The 20,182-nt window shown below is 37.5% G+C and overlaps 2 protein-coding genes across 2 annotated transcripts in view; one reads left to right on the top strand and one right to left on the bottom strand.

Moving 5' to 3' along the window:
• Window positions 1-15,979, top strand: part of LOC125157674 (transcription factor SPT20 homolog) — a 67,848-nt gene extending 51,869 nt beyond the window's left edge. Inside the window, exons 4-7 of the mRNA XM_047844616.1 lie at window positions 4,341-4,634; window positions 10,247-10,359; window positions 14,402-14,475; window positions 15,901-15,979. Of these exons, the coding sequence (XP_047700572.1) occupies window positions 4,341-4,634; window positions 10,247-10,359; window positions 14,402-14,475; window positions 15,901-15,979 (560 nt within the window). The remainder of the gene's footprint in view (window positions 1-4,340; window positions 4,635-10,246; window positions 10,360-14,401; window positions 14,476-15,900) is intronic.
• The window catches only part of IL1RAPL1 (interleukin 1 receptor accessory protein like 1), a 678,538-nt gene that overhangs the window by 614,881 nt on the left and 43,475 nt on the right, over window positions 1-20,182 (bottom strand). The window lies entirely within an intron of this gene.

Below are 20,182 nucleotides of genomic sequence, written 5' to 3'. Positions count from 1 at the left end.
GCATTAAAAAAACACATGCAGAGGGTCATAGGCCAAACTGTATTTAAGAGAAGAGTTAACCAAATGGAGAGGGTAGGACAGAGACTGCAGACAGTCTGAACACCATAGGTACCATTCCAAAAGCAAGAAACGAGGAAGCTTTAAGAAACTTTGGGTAGTTCTGGGTGATTGATGTGAAAGATGAGATAGTATGAAGTAGCAGCTACAGAGGCAATGGTAGAGAGACTCTCTGCTTTTATGGAGTTTGGATTTTACTTTGAAAAGTTGAGAAATTACTGAAGGCTTTTGAAACAGGGAAGAAGAAGTTCAGATACGTTTTACAAATATCACTTTACAAGCAATGAGGAATACAAATGTGTAATAGCTGGATTCGAAGTAATTAAACAAGTGGGGATTAACAAGAGATTAGATTAGCAACTAGTAATGGACGCTGGGGTCTGAAGTTCTGGTTCACCGCCAATATGGCATGAAAAGCATATGGATCCTCTGGCCTCTGGGTCTGCCATCACCTCAACCAAATGAGACATCTTCCTCAAAGAGATAGTGAGACTGAATTCATCATGTATGTCAACCCTAGTTTCATAAATCGATGCCAGAATTGTGAGCATCCTTTCCACCAACACACATACACCTTTCTTGCACTAGCATCTCCAAAATGCTCTGACACATTCGTTCACTCACTCATTCACTCATTCATTCATTTACAGACAGTATCCATATATACCTATGTCTCAAACTCTTTCAATGTAGCCCCTGGTATAATATCTCCATAATCCTGTAACTGTGCTAAATCCTCAGCATCTCCTTCTCTTCCTGGCATTAATCAAATAAAACCTGGCTCTTCTCTCTGATTATCACTTCCCCTGCAGCCATCTCAAGCGGTGCATGTTTATTTTCTCACAGTCAGCACTTTGGAGACAGAAGCTGGGATTGCTGTTCTTGCTTTCTGTTGTGGCTCCCAAATAATAACTCATCTACTCTCTTCTCCAAAACCCTGCTCTTTTGAAATGTATGCCAGTTGCTTCCATAATCTTTACCTCTCTCTGCTGTCATTTTCCAACCTCATTTAAGGAAGATTTTAGCACCTGATTTAAATATTTCCTCTTCACACCAAGCTCTACCATCAACCTTGGTGCCTTCAAGATCTATGAGAATGGCAATCATAATACCACTTATGTTCATCAGGATAGACTATATTTCAAACGACCCCCAAATCTTAGTGGCTTTTAATAACAAATGTTTATTTCTCACTCAAACTGTCGTTATGCCATAGGTTGGTTGAGGGTTATGCTGTATCTCCTCACTCCAAGACTGAGATTTGATCAGTTAAATCATCACAGAGTCAGAATGATTATAATTTCACATAACATGATGTATCTTTCCTTTTTAACAGCAGTTATAATTTTACAGGTATTTTTCTGGCTCCTGATTGTGTTCCTTGATCTTTGCTCCGTAAGGCCTATGTGGGCAGAGGCTAGGTCTGCTTTTGCTAGTCTTAGATTCTTTGGTGATTAGCCCAGTGTTAGGCACCTAATAGGTATGCAGTAAATATTCACTGAATTACATAATGGATAGAGGGATAAAGAGATAAATGGGTGCTTCGATGCAAATAATATTAATTAGAGACAGAGTGAGGAGAAGAAGAAAAGAGAGCAGGGGAAGGTTTTAGGGAAGAAGTAAAAAAAACCTAGCCATTGAATAAGAGGTGCTCCTGGGAAATCCAAAAGTAGGTGACCTGTAGTTAGATTGAAGCTGAAGGGGAGAGTTGAGGGGTGACATACAAATTAGTAAATTATCAGGCTATAAGCATCAGGTGATTTAAAATGAATAAGGGCTTACATATGGCAATGATCACATTAATGGCTCCCTTGGATCCAGGCACCCAATGCAATGTCACTGTGTAGCTCCTTCCAACAAGATGCAATCTACTTTACTCCCCCTTGCATCTGGGCTGGCTTTGTGACTTGCTTTAGCCAACAGAATGTGATAGGAGAGACCGATTTTATCATCTGAGGCCGTGGTAGACTGGCCTATATACAGATAACCCCAAACATGTGGGAGATTCCAGGAAAAATGAAGAGAACGTCCTACTAACCTATAGTTCACAGCAGACACATGAGAGAGCCCAGTTGATCCAGAGACTTATGATCAATATCAAATGCTTATTGTTTTAACCCACTGGTTTTTGAAGTGATATGTTATAAAATATAGCTTACTGATAAAGGAAAGATAAATACTACAAAAACAGTATTTAGAGAACCACTTAAATTTTTGTGGCCTTCATTTTTTTTAATTACAGAAAATTTTAACCATATGCAAAAGCAGAGAACACTACATCACTCCCATATACCATCATCCAGTTTCAACAATTCTCAACACACTGCTGATTTAACTTCACTCCTATTCCTACCCATTGCCCTGACCACCACATAAATTCTTCAGAAGGAAATTCCTGACATTTATTATCTATTTTTTCAAAGTAATTTTAAGTACATATTTTGGAAACGACTACTTGAACACTTTGAGAAAGAAACCAACCCAATGCTCTGCTAAAAACTTGTTGAAGTGATTAAAAGATAGTTTCAAACAAATCCATTTAAATTAATTCTTATATAAGCTTGAGCTTCAAGAGCCAGAAATGAAAGAGAAAGCTGGAAAAGAAATGTCTTCCTGATTGATAAAGGGGAAGAGTTAGCCCTGTGTATATTCACGTAGGGATCACAATATCTTTCTCCGTGAAAAAAGAAAATAAGAATCAAAACAGAGTTCCTACTCAACTGAAGAGAAGAAAGAATAGATCTAATGCTAATCAGACTCCCAGACGAGAGTCAAGGCATTCTTGGGGAAAAAAATCAAGAATAAAGTTTACTTACTATAAGATAATTTACACATATATTTAGGTGAGGGGGATATAACTCAATACCCTAGTTCTAATAACCTGAGGATTATCTCACAGGTAAGTGTCCCATAAGCATGTGCCTGTGAAGGAGGAAGAAATTTCTCAATAGCACAAAGAAGAGGCTTACTGAGACGGAAATAAAATCCACTTTTAACTCTTTTAAGCATATTTTTTTTCCAAAACATGTACATAGTTATTAAGTGATTTAGTCGACTGAAATGTTTTAACAAAGACTTTTTTTGGGGTCAAGAAATAAATTGTGTATTAAGTATGTACTAAATACAGATATTTTAACAAACTGCTATCGCTTAGTGGCAGTTGTCCAAACATAGCAAGGGAAAAATGAAACGTCTTTAACTAGATTCACTCATTCATTAGTAATAAACAACTTGATAGGTCCAGGGCCAAATCATGTGATGTGATTTCTAGTTTAAATTGAAAATTTTGTACCAGGCTTACTTACACTTTAGTTCATATAAACTATACAAAGTTGCTTTGATATTCACTCCCACTTTTTTTTTTTTCATGAGAACCTCTGAGAGATTAAGAATATCACCCAAGCTTCACACTGGTAGAAATTTGAAGGTCTAAGACCTACTGCATGTCATGTGGTTCCTAGCCAGTGGTTATACTGCTATAATAATACTTCTTTATAGTAGATACAATTATAAAGGGGCTTCAATATTGGTTTTACATATATACTGAATCTTTTGGTTGTTAAAAAAAAACATATTATACAGTATCTTCAACATCTCTCTACTCCTCTTGAGATCTGGTCCAAGATGGCAATGCAGGAAGACCTGGAACTCCCCACCTCCAAAGAACACACCAAATTATACCTGTTGATAGAACAATTCCTCCTGAAGAAGAACTGAGGGCCAACTGAACAGCTACTACACAACACAAGACAGAATAACAAAAGAGAACAGCAAGAGAGACAAACATATGGTAGCAAAGAGAACCCTCAGCCCTGATGCTGCAAACTGCATTGGAAAGTGAGTGCCGAGCAACCAGCAGAAAATGCGTCTGTCTTTGAGCCTAGAGAAAAAGCTGCAGTTTAAAAGTAGCTACCATATAAAAGAGCTCATGCTAGAACAATGCCAAATGGTGGGGGTGGGTGCTGGAAGGCTTTCCAGGTAAGAAGGGTTGATAAACAGTCAGTGTACATTCCAGGTGCCCTAACTGGCTTGCCATCTCAGTGAACCCCAGGTCCCTAGCCCACACAGTCCCAGCTGACCCACCAAAGTGGACACAGGGTGTGTACACAGGGACACCCCTGGCTGGTGCTTACTACAGCCCCAACCTTTGAACCAAGATGACACAGGTGCAAAGCACCCTGGAACAATCCAGACCCAGGCTCTCCAGCTTCGCACAGTTTGCTAGGACACCCCCAGGGCAAAGCATTCTGAAACATTCTGGCTGACAACTGCTTTGGATACAGCTGCTCTGCCAGGATACCTCCTGCATGGAGTGTCCCATGAACCCCTGACCCATGCTTGCGTCAGTTCCAGCCATCCCGCCCGGGCATTCCCTGTGCGTAGTGCCCAGAGCACTGCCACCTGCACTAGACTCGACTCCAGTCACCCATCCAGGGCATTACCTGCACTGAGCACCTTGGGATACCCTGGCTTGTACCTAAGCCAGCTTCAGCTGTCCTGGCAGGTCACCTTCAATGTGGACAGCCCCCAGGACAACACCAGCTTCCACCTGTTTCAGCTTCAGCGGTCCTGCCAAGGTAGCCTCAGCACACAGAATCCCAGGACAGCCTGGCATGTTTCACTTCAGCTTCAGCTGTCTTAAAAGGGTACCTGCTCTGTGGAAATCCCCAGGACCCTCAGCCACAGTTCCAGCCAGCCAGCAAAAATCATCAAGTACACACAATCTACATAAGGGATGACCATCCACAAGACCAATTCTTCAAGTTTAGGAGAAGTAGTTGTTTCACCTAATCCACAGAAACAAACATAGAATGTCAAACTAAATGGGGAGACAGAGGCATACATTCGAAAAGAAAGAACAAGACAAAACCTCAGAAAAAGAACTACATAAAACAAAGATAAGCAAAATGCCTGATAAAGAATTTAACGTAATGACCATAAAGATGCTCACTGGGCTGGACAGAAAAGTGGAAGAACTCAGGGAGACTTCTCACAAAGAGATAGAGAATATAAAAAAGAACCAATGAAGGGCACCTGGGTGGCTTAGTCGGTTAAGCATCCAACTTCAACTCAGGTCATGATCGCATGGTTCGTGAGTTCAGGCCCTGCCTTGGGCTCTGTGCTGACAGCTCTGAACCTGGAGCCTGCTTCGGATTCTGTGTTCCCCTCTCTCTCTCTGCCCCTCCCCCACTCACGCTCTGTCTCTCTATGTCTCTCAAAAATGAATAAACACTAAAAAAAATTAAGAAAAAACGAACCAATGAGAGTTGAAGAATTTAACAGTGAAATAAAAAAATAACACCAGAAGGACTCAACAGTAGATTAGCAGATGAAGAACTTATCAGTGATCTGGAAGACAAGGTAATGGAAAGCATCTAAGTTGAACATGAAAAAGAGAAAGAATTTTTAAAATGAGTATGGGTTAAGGAATACCTTGTACAACATCAAACAAGCCTTCACATTACTGGGATGGCAGAAGAGAAAGAAAAGGGGTAGAAAACTTATTTGAAGAAATAATAGCTGAAAAATTTCCTAACCTACAGAAGGAAATTGACCTCCAGAAGCACTGAGAGTTCCAAACAAGATGAACCAAGAAGGTCCACACCATGAGACATAATTAAAATTTCAAAGGTTAAAGATACAGTAATTCATTGATTGATTGATTGATTGAACATGAGGGGGAGAGAAGCAGAGGGGGAGAGAAAGAAAAGATCCTATCACCCCGGGATCATGACCTGAGATGAAATCAACAGTTGGGTGCTCAACTAACTGAGCCACCCAGGCATCCCAAGAGAGAATTTCAAAAGCAGCAAGAGAGAAGCAAAAAGTTACCAACAAAAGAAAACCTATAAATCTGTCAGGTGATTTTGCAGCAAAAACTTCACAAGCCAGAAGGGAGTAGCATGACATTGTTACAGCTCTGAAAAGGAAAACAAACAAACAAACAAAAACTACAAGCAAGGATACAACATTATCATTCAGATTTGAATGACAGATAGTTTCCCAAACAGAAAAAAGGAATTTATCACCACTAAACCAGAATTAAAAGAAATGTTAAAGGGACTTCTTTAAGTGAAAAAGAAATGGCCATACAAGAAATTTATGAGTAAGAAGATGTAAAATATGACAGAGTATACATAAAATGTGGAGGAGGGAGTAAAAAAAAGAAAGAAGTTTTTTTTTTAAGAATGTGAATGAATTTAAATGGCCATCAAATTAATACAGACTGTTATATACTTAGGATATTATATATGAACCTCATGGTAACCACAAACCCAAAACTACAGAAATGCATCAATCAGAAAGCAAGAGAGCAAGAGAAGAAAGGATCAGAGAAAAACTACAAAAAAAACCCAGAAAACAAATAACAAACTGGCAAGAAGTTTATACCTATCAATCATTACTTGAAACATAAATGGCCCTAATGCTCCAATAAAAACACATAAGGTGGTAGAATGGATAAAAACAAGATGCAACTATATGCTTTCCACAAGAGACTCATCTCAGACCTAAAGACACAGACAAACTATTCATTGATTCATTACTTACATACAACACCCAGGGCTCATCACAAGTGCCCTCCTCAATACCCATAACCCTTCTAGGCCATCTCCCACCCACCTCCATTCTAGAACACCTCTCACCCACCACCCATCCATCAACCCTCAGTTTGTTCTCTATCGTTAAGAGTTTCTTATTAGTTTCCCTGTCTCCTATTTTTTCCCCTTTCCATATATTCATCTGTTTTGTTTCTTAAAATTCCACATATGAGTGAAATCACATGGTATTCGTCCTTCTCTAATTGATTTATTTTGCTTATCACAATACATTCTATCTTCATCCACATTGTTGCAAAGAACACTGAAACCATACCATGCTTCTTTTCTGTCTATAAAGGTATGAAACTAGAAATCAATCACAAGAAAAAAAATGGAAAAAAACACAAACACATGGAGGCCAAAGAAGATGATTCCAAAGAACCAATGGGTCAAGAAAAGCAGTCAAAGAAGAAATAAGAAACTGATGGAGACAAATGAAAATGAAAACAAAATGGTCCCAAATCTTTGGGACACAGCAAAACCAGTTCTAAAAGGGAAATATATAGTGATACAGGTATATCTTAAGAAACAAGAAAAAGCACAATAAAGCAAGCTAACTTTGAGGAAAAAAAAAAAAAGAAAAAGTAAGGCCAAAGTTAGTGGGAGGAAGGAAATAATAAAGATCAGAGCAGAAATAAATGACATACAAACTAAATAACAATAGAAAAAAATCAATGAAACCAAGAGCTGGTTTCTTGAAAAGACAAAATTGACAAACACTTAACCAGATTCACCGAGAAAGGACCCAAGTCAAAAAAGTCAGAAATGAGAGACAAGTAACAAGTGACACCACATAAATGCAAAGGATTATAAGAGAATATTACAAAAAGTTATATGCCAACAAATTGGACAACCTAGAAGAAATGGATAAATTCCTAGAAACATACAACCTTCCAAAACTGAATCAGTAAGAAATAGAAAATCTGAACATAGCAATTACTAGTAACAAAATCGAATTGGTAATCCACAAAATTACCAAAAAAATAAAAGTTCAGGTGGAGACAGCTTCACAGATGAATTCTTCCAAACATGTGAAGAGTTGATATCTATTCTCCTCAAACTATTCAAAAAAATAGAAGACGAAGGAAAGCTTCCAAACACATTCTATGAGGCCAGCATTACCCTGATACCAAAAGCAGACAAAGACACTACAAAAACAAAACAAAACAAAAACTACAGGCCAATATCCCCGATGAACAGAGATACAAAAAAATCCTCAACTAAATATGAACACACCCAATACACCAATACAATGAAAGGATCATTCATCATGATCAAAGGGGATTTATTCCAAGTATGCCTGAATAGTTTAATATTCACAAATCAATCAATGTGATATACCATATCAACAAAACAACGGATAAAAATCATAGAATCATCTCATTAGATGCAGAAAAGGCATCTGACAAAATTCAACATTCACTCATGATGAAAATGCTCAACAAAATGAGTTTAGAGGGAACATATTTCAACATAATAAAGGCCATAGATGAAAAATCTACAGTTAACAGCATATTGATTGTGAAAAACTGAAAGCTTTTCCTCTAAGATCAGAAACAAGACAAGGATGTCTACTCTCAGCACTTTTTTTCCAACATAATACAGAAGATCCTAGCTGTAGCAATCAGATTTTTAAAAAAAAAGTAACAGGCATCCATACTGGTAAAGAAGTTAAACTGTCACAATACACAGGTGGCATTATATTATACATAGAAAATGCTAAAGATTCCACCAAAAAAGAACTACTACTAGTAATAGATGAATTGAGTAAAGGTGCAGGATACAAAATCAATAGGCAGAAATCAGTAGCATTTATATACACAAATAATGTAGCGAAAAGAAAGACTTTAAAAGCAACTCCATTTACCACTGTATCAAAAAGAATGAAATACCTAGGAATAAACTTAACCAAAGCGGTAAAAAACCTGAATTCTGCAACTATAAAACACTTATGAAAGAAATTAAAGATGACATAAACAAATGGAAAGATATTCCACATCCAGAGATTGGAAAAATTAATATTGCTAATATGCCTCTACTACCCAAAGTAATCTACAGATTCAAAGAAATCTCTCTCAAAATACCAACAGCATTTTTCACAAAACTAGAACAAATAATACTAACATTTATATGCAAGCACAAAAGACCCCTAATAGCCAAAGCAATCTTGAGAAAGAAAAACAAAGCTGGAGGTATCACAATTAGAGATTTCAAGATATACTACAAAGCTGTAGTAATCAAAATAGTATATTACTGCCCAAAAAGTAGACACATAGATCAACAGATCAGAAGAGACAGCCAAGAAGTAAACCCACACTTATGTTGGCATTAATCTATGACAAAGGAGGCAAGAATATACAATGGGGAAAAGACAGTCTCTTCAACAAATGGTGTCGAGAAAGTGAGACAGCTACTAGTAAAAAAAAAGAAAAAAAATGAAATTGGACCACTTTAAAACACCATACATGAAAAAAAAAAAAAACCTCAGAATGGATTAAAGACGTCAATGTGAAACCTGAGACCATAGAAATCCAAGAAGAGAGGACAGACAGTAATTTCTCTACATCAACCATAGCATCACTTTTCTAGATACGGTTCCTAAGGCAAGGGGGAGAAAAAGCAACAATAAACTAGTAGCACTACATCAAAATAAAAAACCTTGCACAGCAAAGAAAACTGTCAAGAAAACAAAAAGGCAACCAAGTGAATGGGAGAAGATATTTGCAAATTATATATCTGATAATGGGTTAATATCCAAAATACATAAAGAACTTCCACAACTCAACACCAAAAAGAAAAAAAAAACAATCTGATTAAGAAAATGGGTAGAGGACTTGAACAGACATTCTTCTAAAGAAGACATACACATGGCCAACAGACACATGAAAAAATGCTTAACATAAGTAATATATATATATGTATATACATATATATATTAAATATTAAGTTAATTAAATATTACTCATCCACAAAAAGGGATGAGATCTTGCCATTCGCAGTAACACAGATGAACCTAGAGAATATTATGCTAAGTGAAATAAGTCAGACTGAGAAAGACAAATGCCGTATGATTTTACTTATTTGTGGAATGTAAAGACAACACAAATGAATAAATAAATAGCAGAATCAGACCTATAAATACTAAGAACAAGCTGATGGTTGCTAGAAGGGTGGAGGGTAAGAGGATGGGCAGAATAGGTGAAGGGGAGTGAGAGATACAGGTTCCAGTTATGGAATGAGTAAGTCATGGGAATAAAAGGCACAACAAAGGGAATACAGTCAGTGACACTGTCATATCACATGCATGGTGACACATGATAGCTACACATGTGGTGAGCATCATATAATGTATAAACTTATCAAATCACTATGCTGTACACCTTTAACTAATTTAACATTATGTGTCAATTATACTCAAAATTTTTTTAAATCTATCTAATCTCTAGGAAGTCATCATTGATGATTCATTCCTAACAATGAATCCATAGTCAAATCCTATTAAAGTGATGACCTAGTAGTTCTCCTGGACTTCTCTAGATTCCCACTATTATGGCCTAAGTCCAGACCCTCAATACATCCCATGTGATTAGCCCTTGTAGCTGACGATGCCAATACTACACCCATAGGGCAACCATATGAAGGCTGCTTCCTACAAACACCTGAAACCTTCAGTCTGAGGGCTTATGTCTGGCTCGGGACCAAGGTGAGTCTGCATGAAGGACTACCCAGAAATGCTGGAGAGATAATACTTCTAGAAGAAGCCCTTAACAAGGGACAGATGTAGAATTAGAGGAAAAATAACCCAGCTTCCTCTCCCCTTGGTTGTGATAACTCTGAAGGTGTGTCTACATTTTCTCCCAGAGTTTTCCAGGGGACCTAATTTCCAAAACTGGCCGCAGGAGTAAATGGCTTTATAATGAACATTTTAATAGTTTCCTTCTAGTCCCCATATCATTTCTCTGGTGATTCTTCCTGAGGGTCTGCTTCTTGGGGAATACAATCTATGACAACCCTGTAGTTAAGTGTTGCTCCAAACTCTCGGCCAATTTCTTAACACAAAGCTGCCGAATGAGCTCCCCAAAACTCAAATCTGATTTTGTTATCTATCTGCTTAAAGTCTTTTACTGGCTTCCTATATCTTTTAGTATAAAGTGTTACCTTTTTAGTTTTGTATCCAATATCATGAAATGATCCTTTCCTACTTCTATGGGCACATCTCAGAACACCTCACGTCATGGACACTTTACTCCAGTCATAGAAAATTAGAAGGCATGTGTAATGATTCTAGGCTTAGACTATTTTCCTATGATCTCCTCCAAACCTTGTTTTTCATCTAGCTAAGTTTTACTCCTGCATCAAAACTAAACACTTATATCTTAAAGAACCCTTTGTGGTTTTTTTTCTGAATCACATGACTCATCTATATGTCCATTACACTCTGTTGCTTCCTCTCTCATCGCCTTTGTTATATTAGACATAAATTGTTGACTTAATTAGTTTTCTCCCTCAAAGACTATAAGCTTCTTCAGAAAATAAACTTTGGCTCTGATTCTTAGCCATTCACCTGGCAAAGAAGAGCTCTCAGAAATAATTTATTAAATATTTGTCAGATGACTAAATACCCAGAGCAAATTTCTCTATGGCATTTAGACCATCTTGGATCAATGTCTCCATCTTCTAAGGAAAAACTAAAACTTCAGAGCCTGGGATCCTATTCACAGGTATTTCTGCAACCTATCTACAAGCTTCCTTTCTAACTTCTTCTGTACCTTCCCATGTACCACCTTGCACTTTTCATTCTGGCTAAATACATCTATTGTGCTTCCCTTCTCAAAGCACCTTTTCCCAAATCACCATGGCTGCCACTGAGCCATTTCCACTGTGTAAAAGAGAATGTCCTTTCCATTGCTCTGTCAAGAAAATTTCATCTCATGCATGCTCAATGCATCCTGTTCTGTGTAGCCATCATGAATCTTTATGCTTGCAATTGCACTTTGTCATCAGATCTCTAACAGCATTTGCCATACAGTGATACAGATAATTGTTGATGAGTCTGTCTTCCCTCGTTGACTGTGGTGTCTTCAGGCCAATTTGTGTCTTCTCCGTTTTTCTCTCTATCGTCAGACAAAAATGTGTCTGATGCTTAGTAAGGGTTCGATAAATCTTTGTTGAAAGTACAAATAAACACAACAGAATACTATTCCAACTGAATTGCATATATTAAAATATGTATATGTGTGTTTAAGTATATATGCATGTCAGTTTGTATACTGTGTAAGTCATTTTAATGTTAGGTACTGACGAACAATCTGAACACATATAGCCTGATATCTGAGGGTCAGCTACTAGCAATGAATCAAATTTTAAAGAAAATAATAGACATCTTGTGGAAAAAAAATATTTTTATGTCAGGAACAGAGAAAAGGTAAGAACTGTGGACATAAATCTCCTCTAATAGGAAAGTAATCCCAAAGGTAGTGATTAGAACCTGTAATGAAAAAAAAAATGCACTGAGTCCTTTATCATGTAATGGCACCAACAAAAACCATAATTCTTTTAAGATCAGAGGTCTAGTTACTGCTGAAAGCAAACAAGTCTACAGGCTTCACACTGAAACAAATGAGAGAATTCAGAGCTGCCAATTTTAAAGCCTTGTTAAACCAGGGAAGCCACAAACAACTCTTGCTGATGAGGAAATTATGGCAATTACCAAAATTGTCAAGGGAAAGGTATGACAATGTATAAAATTTCATGGCTTGACTTTAAGATCAGAAATTAATATTCATGACAAACATCAGAGTCAAGGACACAGAGCGGTGCACTCTAGAGTTAAAGGTCTTAAACTCTAATTTTAGAGAAGTCATTAGTACTGTTTAGACAAACAAAAATGTTATTTCCTCCAGGGGGGCTATTAGGGTAAAGACAGAGCTGTCACATTCACCTAATTAATGAAAACAATATTCACTGATCAAAAAAGTTTGATATTTTTGAATTTTTACTTTGTAAACCAAAGCCTTTGAACAGACATCCATAAAAGCAATTTTCATTAGAAGCATAATTACTTGGAAATTCCAATTTAGGAACCAGAACATTTTCCTTCTTTTGTACAAGATGTCTACGTGGAGTTTCTACACCATGTCAACAAGGTTAACACACAGGCTGTAACTCTGCACACTATGGGTTTTCTTAATTAAGAACTTTTCAGAAGGTTGAATAATCTGCAGTGCTCATTCATTTGAAGATCACAGCAGTGGAATCTGGAAGGCACCCCGCTATGACTTCACTTCCTATGATTTCATTTGAAAATTAAATTTAGCTGAAAAGGTAGTCTTTGTAAAAACATTAACTACAGAATACATTTTTAACATCAGTTAGAAGGAAGAGGGATCCTTTATATACAATCTTCTAATATTTTAGAAGGAGGTATGTAACTTGTACTCTTTCACTTTCAATCTACTGTGCCCTGGGTACTATGTCAGATGCCGGGTGCCCTGCATCAAAAAACTCTTTGTACATGCATGGCTTTATAAAGCACCTTGCGGTCCTTCAATCTGCATGGGATAGAACTCTCTTGCAAGGATCACCAACGCCTGAATATAAATTCTCAAATTTAATGTGGATAAAAAAGTTTTGCATGCACATTGAACTATCAGATCCCCGGCCCTTGTTTCCCCAGAAATTCTGATTCAATAGGTGGGTGGTGGGATCCAGGGATCTTCTTTGTGGTTGCTGTTAACTAGCGCCACTAGTGATTTTTCAATCTAATTATACATCAGACCATAATTTTAGAAACACTGAGCAGTGGTTTTCAAGTTTGTTTTTGCCACCATTGTCTTAGAAGAGCTTGGAAAAATGCTTTAAGTGATTTAGGTTAACATTTATTATTTTGTAAATTTAAAGATGTTTATTTATTTGTTAATAAGAGGGAGAAAATATTAAATACTATAAGAACTAAGATAATTGTAAAAATATTTCATTGCATGATTTAACAAACTAGGCTTTCACTGTTTGTTGGGGGTCATAGTGCACATCAAAGAAAACAAGTAAAATTTATCCCTGGATTTTATCAAATGCATCTTGAAAACACAATACTTCTATAAAACATTCCAATTACACTTATGCCAGTGTTGCTACTATGTACTGCTTTGGCTAATCTGAATTAAGAATATACCAGTTTGGATTAAGCTTCAATTTTGCCAGAATACTTTTTTTTTTTTTTTTATTTTTTTTTCAACGTTTATTTATTTTTGGGACAGAGAGAGACAGAGCATGAACGGGCGAGGGGCAGAGAGAGAGGGAGACACAGAATCGGAAACAGGCTCCAGGCTCTGAGCCATCAGCCCAGAGCCCGACGCGGGGCTCGAACTCACAGACCGTGAGATCGTGACCTGGCTGAAGTCGGACGCCCAACCGACTGCGCCACCCAGGCGCCCCATTTTTGCCAGAATACTTTAAGACAGGAGAGGAAGATCCCTGAATTTAAAAGACCTGATTTTTCAAACTAATATTTCAGATTATCTCTTTGTTTGGCAGCTAAGTCCTTTTTATATCCAGGGGCAATATATGATAGTGCAATTTGGGAAGGGAGAAAGGTGCGCCTTTCTTTTGTAAAATGACAAAAGTTCTATTCTGAGTTATCAGGCAATTTTAGACAAGAATTACATGCGGGAGTTAAGCTTCAGGAGATGAATTCCCTTCAAAGGACTTTGTGGTGCACCCTTTGGAAATTCTTTGTGTAACTCCAGAAATACTTGGATTTCAGTTGGAAGAACATAGCCTTTGAAGGTGAGCTATATACCAAGTGGGCTAGGTCAGCCTGGTAGGTGATTTCAAGACACCCAGTTCTTTTCCTTCTTAAGAGTCAGGGCACAACTAATTGTTGTATCAAAGACTCTTTTCCAAAATGGACCTCCAGCTATAGGAGGAGCCTAGTCTGGCTTCATCCGCTGTTGTGCTCCTGATGGCTGGCCCAGTGACTGACTGGTTTATAGTAGGTGCTTAATAATCTGGAAAATACATTCAATTCACAATGAATACAGTATCAAAAATTACTAGCCAAATTAACGACAGCAACTTGATTTAACTGTAAAACTTCTTCAGTAAAAGAAATAGTGTTTTTGTTTGAATAAAAATTAATGTCTATTTTTACCACTTAGTAGATTGGTTTAAAGAGTCAAAGCCAAAAAGACAGCCTAAGCCTCAATATGTAGAATACATGGGGTAAAAATATGTTGTGAGATGGTTCAACAATTCTTCAAATACCAAAACCATCCAAAATGACTTGAAATAACTGTGTAAAAAACTTACTTATTTGAAGCAAAAAGAGGAAGGTCTGCCTGAAAACTCAAAAAATAAGTCAATTATAAAATATTTTTAATAGTTTATTCAGGAAAAATAGATAGATATAATTGTATATGTTTAAAAGTATACGGTGGGATGATTTGCTATATATGTACATGGTGAAATGATTACCAAGATCAAGATAATACATCCATCACCTAATTATAAAATCTTTTAAAGAAATAAATATTTATGAGTATCAGTGATTATGGAATCAGAGGATCTAGCTTGATTTTCTGCATTTCTAAATATTAGTTTTGTGGTTGAATATCCTTTCCATATCTATTTTACATGAATTCTGAGCTAAATAAGGCCTGTATATACATAACACAGTTTATAGCCTAGGAAACAGTCAACAGTGATGTGACATTACCATTTTCAAACAAAGGCTAAGATCCATATGTAGTTACTTAAAATTAAATAACATTAAAATTTCATTCTTCAGTGGTACTAAGACCATGGAGTAACCTTGTGAAAAGAAGTCACATGCTGAGAATGGCAGGATATAAAGCAATGGAGCCTAGGCTTCGCCAAACCCTTGAACTATCGTACATAGTTCAGGAATGCCTACTTTAAAACTACTTTATATGAGGGAATAAACTCTCTTACTTAAGTCACTTTTCTGTAATATAAAATATAACTAATTTTGTGATATTGCCTTGAAAAGATGATGTTTTCTTCTCCTTTTTTTTTCTTTTTTGGCTTTATGAAAATATATTTTCCTGAAACCATTGGGCTAGACTTCAAATATTACTCATTCACTCCACAACCTTGAGTCTTTTGTAGGACTGTCTTTTATAACCTTCATGAGAGAAAATGGATAGCTCCAGATATATAATTGTGAGATATAATGAAATCAGTTAAATGCTTATTCAGTTACTTCTTTTAAGTTTTTGTTTTATAGCCTTGGATTCTATATCCTGAAGCAGTTACTAAATGGAGAACTGCCTGAAAGCCAGAAACACAACTGTAAAAAAACGTGAATAAATCTAGGCCACAGCAAACTGATGAGAAAAGTCATACTGATTCTTCACCTAAGATTTATAGAATATGAATATAAGGAGTTTGTATGTATCTTGATCATGGCAAACTTGTGATCTGTTTATTTCTTAGGCATTTGAGAAATTTTCTAGGAACCAGAATTTAAAATATTTGAAAGATCAGAGATTTTGCCAGTCAATTCCTCTTCAGAAACGTTGATGAGGATATTTCTATAATTGGTTGTGAATGCGACCGAGAAACTGAGCAGAGGCAGCTACTGAGGGGAGGATATAAATGCTAGGGATAGGTATGGTGGTACTAAGAATATTAATATTTCTTAATTAATTCAAGATTTTAAAGAAGGTAGGTTTTGGAAACAAAAAAAATAGTAGACTGTCACAGAAACTTCTTACTTGGCATGTCTCTGGAGGCAAGGGAGATAAAAGCAAAACTGAACTATCGGGATCTCATCAAGATAAAAAGCTTCTGCACAGTGAAGGAAAATAATCAACAAAACAAAAAGGCAACTGACAGAGTGGGAGAAGATATTTGCAAATTACATACTGGATAAAGGGTCAGTATCCAAAATCTATAAAGAACTTACCAAATTCAACACCTGAAAAACAAATAATCCAGTGAAGAAATGGGCAGAAAATATGAATAGACACTTTTCCAAAGAAGACATCCAGATGGCAAACAGACACATGAAACAATACTCACCATGACTCATCATGAGGGAAATACAAATCAAAACCATAATTAGATACCACCTCATACCTGTCAGAATGGCTGAAATGAACAACTCAGGAAACAAAAGATGTTGGGGACGACAGGAAAGGGGAACGTTTTTGCACTGCAGGTGGGAATACAAATTGGTGCAGCCACCCTGGAAAACAGTATGGAGGTTGGCCAAAAAATTAAAAATACAACTACCCTATGACCCAGCAATGGCATTACTAGATATTTATCCAAAGGATACAAAAATGCTGATTCACAGGGGTACATGTACCCTCATGTGTACAGCAGTATTATCAACAATAGGCAAACTATGGAAAGAACCCAAATGTCCATCAAATGATGAATGGATAAAGAAGATGTGGTATGTGTATACAAAGGAATACTACTTGGTGATTAAAAAGAACAGAATCTTGCCATTTGCAACAACAGGGATTGAACTGGAAGGTATTATGCTAAGTGAAATAAGTCAGTCAGAGAAAGACAGATATCATATGATTTCACTCATACATGGAATTTGAGAAACTCAACAGATGAACAGAGGGGAAGGGAAGGAAAAATAAGATAAAAACAGAGACGGAGGCAAACCATAATTGACTCCTAAATACAGAGAACTGAGGGTTGCTGTAGGGGAGGTAGGTGGGGAGATGAGCTAAAAAGGTGATGGACACTAAGAAGGGCACGTTTTGGGATGAGCACTGGGTGTCATATGTAAGAGATCAATCACTGGGTTTTACTCCTGAAGCCAAGACTACACGGTATGCTGAGTAATTGAATAATAATAAAAAAAAAGAATATGTATCACTCGTTCAACAAATACTGATAGAGAGTTTACCAAGTATAAAACAAAAATAGGATATTGGGTCATTTCAATATATGTGGCAAAAATGCCTACTAATTGTCCCTCAATATCTATTTCCCCTTCTTCCTCAGCATAGCAGACGTTTTAGGTATGCCACTCAGAATTTCCTCACTAGCTTTTGTACCCATTCCCCAGCTGCTGTGGGTGTTGACTGGTCAAGGCTCACACCTCTACCCTCTTCCTGAGAATTGCCTTAGCATGACCAGAGCAACTTGGACAGAAATGACTGAACAATGCAGGTCCTGGACTCTCACTTCAAGGCAGAATAAATTCTGTGTTAAAATTTACATTCCATAGCTCCCCGTGGGATCAGGCTGAGGCTAGACTTTTGAAAACAAATCTTTGTCTGGCATTTTCCCCTGTAGGTTTACTCCTGAGAGTACTCTCTCCGTATTTCACTTGTACAAAAATTCCCATCTCAGGCTTTTCTTCTAGGGAAAAGAATTTAAGGTTCTTAGTAATATGCCTTCTGCACTGTTATCAGGTACATGAGCACTAATAATAAAAACTACATATCTGAGCCACCACTACAGTGTGATGTAATTATGTGAACAAGCTCTGGCCTATGAGATGTAAGTATAAGGGATGTGAGTAACTGCTGGAATTTGTTCTTAAAGGTGCGAAGGACCATGTTCTTTCATTGTTCTTTCATTATATCTTGGTGCTTATAATAGCATGGATATGATGGCTAAAGATTCATCTTGGAAAATATCAAGGATGAGCACCATACCTCAGGGAGAACAGAGTAAAGCTACAGAAGAAACCTGAGGCCTAGATAATTATGCACATACCATATAAAGTCTGAACTTCAATTCAATTCTTTAAAGTCCTGTTATTTCCAAGATTCTTGTTATATATAAACACCTGTTCTCACCCTTATAGACACTAATGGTACAAAAGTAAATTGGCCCAATTGCTATGGAAAACAATATGGAGGTTCCTCAAAAAATTAAAAATAGATCTACCATGTAATCTAAAAATCCCATTTTTTGGGATATAATCAAGGAAAATGGAAACAGGATTTTCAAGAGATATCTGCATTCCCATGTTACTGCAGCATTATTCACAAAAGCCAAGACATGTTAAAAACCTAAATGCCCATAAGTGGATGAATGGATAAAAAAGAAGGGGGACATACACATACAATGGAACATTATACAGCTCCAAGAAAGGGGAATTTTCTGCCACTCATGACAACATGGATGGACCTTGGGCACATCATGCTAAATAAGATAAGTAAGACAGAGAAAGACAAGTACTGTAAGATATCACTTATATGTGTGTGAAATCTAAAAAAGTCAAACTCAGAGTAAAATGGTGGTTACCAGGGGATGTGGGGTGGGGGATAGACTGATATCATTCAAGGGTACAAAGTTGTAGGGGAGAGTAAATAAGACATACACATCTAATTAATGTACAGTGTATTGGATATAGACATCAATACTGTACTAGAGTTGTGTCATATGACAGAGGTGCTAAATATTGCTACAATAATATTATATTATAATATATACATATATCATGTTAACATATTGTACACTATAAATTTACACATTATATGTCAAATATATTCAATACAATTTTTAAATTAAAAAAAATAGCCCATCCTCTAACTGTGACAACCGATCAAAAGATTTTTCTGTGTTCAGATCTCACTGGCCATATATGCATTATCTGAGATGCAAAGGTGAACAAAACATTTATTCTCTGCCTTTAAGAAGCTAATGGTCTACGGCACAAAAGCAGCAATTTGAAAAGCAACTGGACCATACCTGACTAAGATTCATTGGCTAATCTTAAAATGTCTACTGGAAGCACAGGGGTCAGCTGGGACTTTCTCTGGGAATGTAAAGGATGGCAGGCACTATTTATGCATTCTCACTGCACCTTGCTAGTGCTGGAACTGGGAGGTGCCATTTATGCATTCCTTCTTTATTGCTGGAACCAGCCAGCTTGCCCCAACCCCATGCTCTCCTGTGACCCTGCTCTCCTGCAGCCCTACTGCAGCCAGTAGGCTGCTCTTTCCCTGTATATTCCAAAAGCTCCACTGCAGCCAGCAAGACTGCTCACCCACAGGCTCTCCCACAGTCCCACTTCAGTTGATGGCATTGCCCCAGTCCTGTACTTGCCTGTGGCTCTGTTGAAGCCAGTGGGTTTTCCCAGAACCCAGGCTCTTCTGGAGCCTGCTAAAGCCCAGGGGCACGTGAAGTCCACATAGGGGATACCCCATGAGAGCCTGGCTCTGGTGTTGAGGGAAGCCTATGTTTCTGGTCCCCATAAAAGTGAAACAATCAGAGAGACAATTCTTGGCAGGCTACTGTCACCAGGGCAGGGCACAGACAGCAGATTGTAACACACCCCATCTTCCTATGAAACAGGCCTTTTTACTCATCCTGGAGCTTCAGCTTGAGGGGCAGGCTTCAGGCTTACCGCACATCTAGAGGCTAGTGAGGAGTGGTCAGGGAACACAGCCTAGGGGACACTATCATTGAGGTCTCCTTTGGCCTCACTACAGCTTGATGAGATTTCCCAAAAAGGAGCTTATACACTCATATGGAGCCCCATTCTTGCAACTGTTGCCCAGGGGAAACCTCCAGATCTCCTGGTC

This window comes from Prionailurus viverrinus, chromosome X, assembly GCF_022837055.1.
Source record: "Prionailurus viverrinus isolate Anna chromosome X, UM_Priviv_1.0, whole genome shotgun sequence".
Classification (NCBI taxonomy): domain Eukaryota; kingdom Metazoa; phylum Chordata; class Mammalia; order Carnivora; family Felidae; genus Prionailurus; species Prionailurus viverrinus.
The sequence above is the reverse complement of the archived record's forward strand: the minus strand, read 5'-3'. Positions and strand labels throughout refer to the sequence as shown.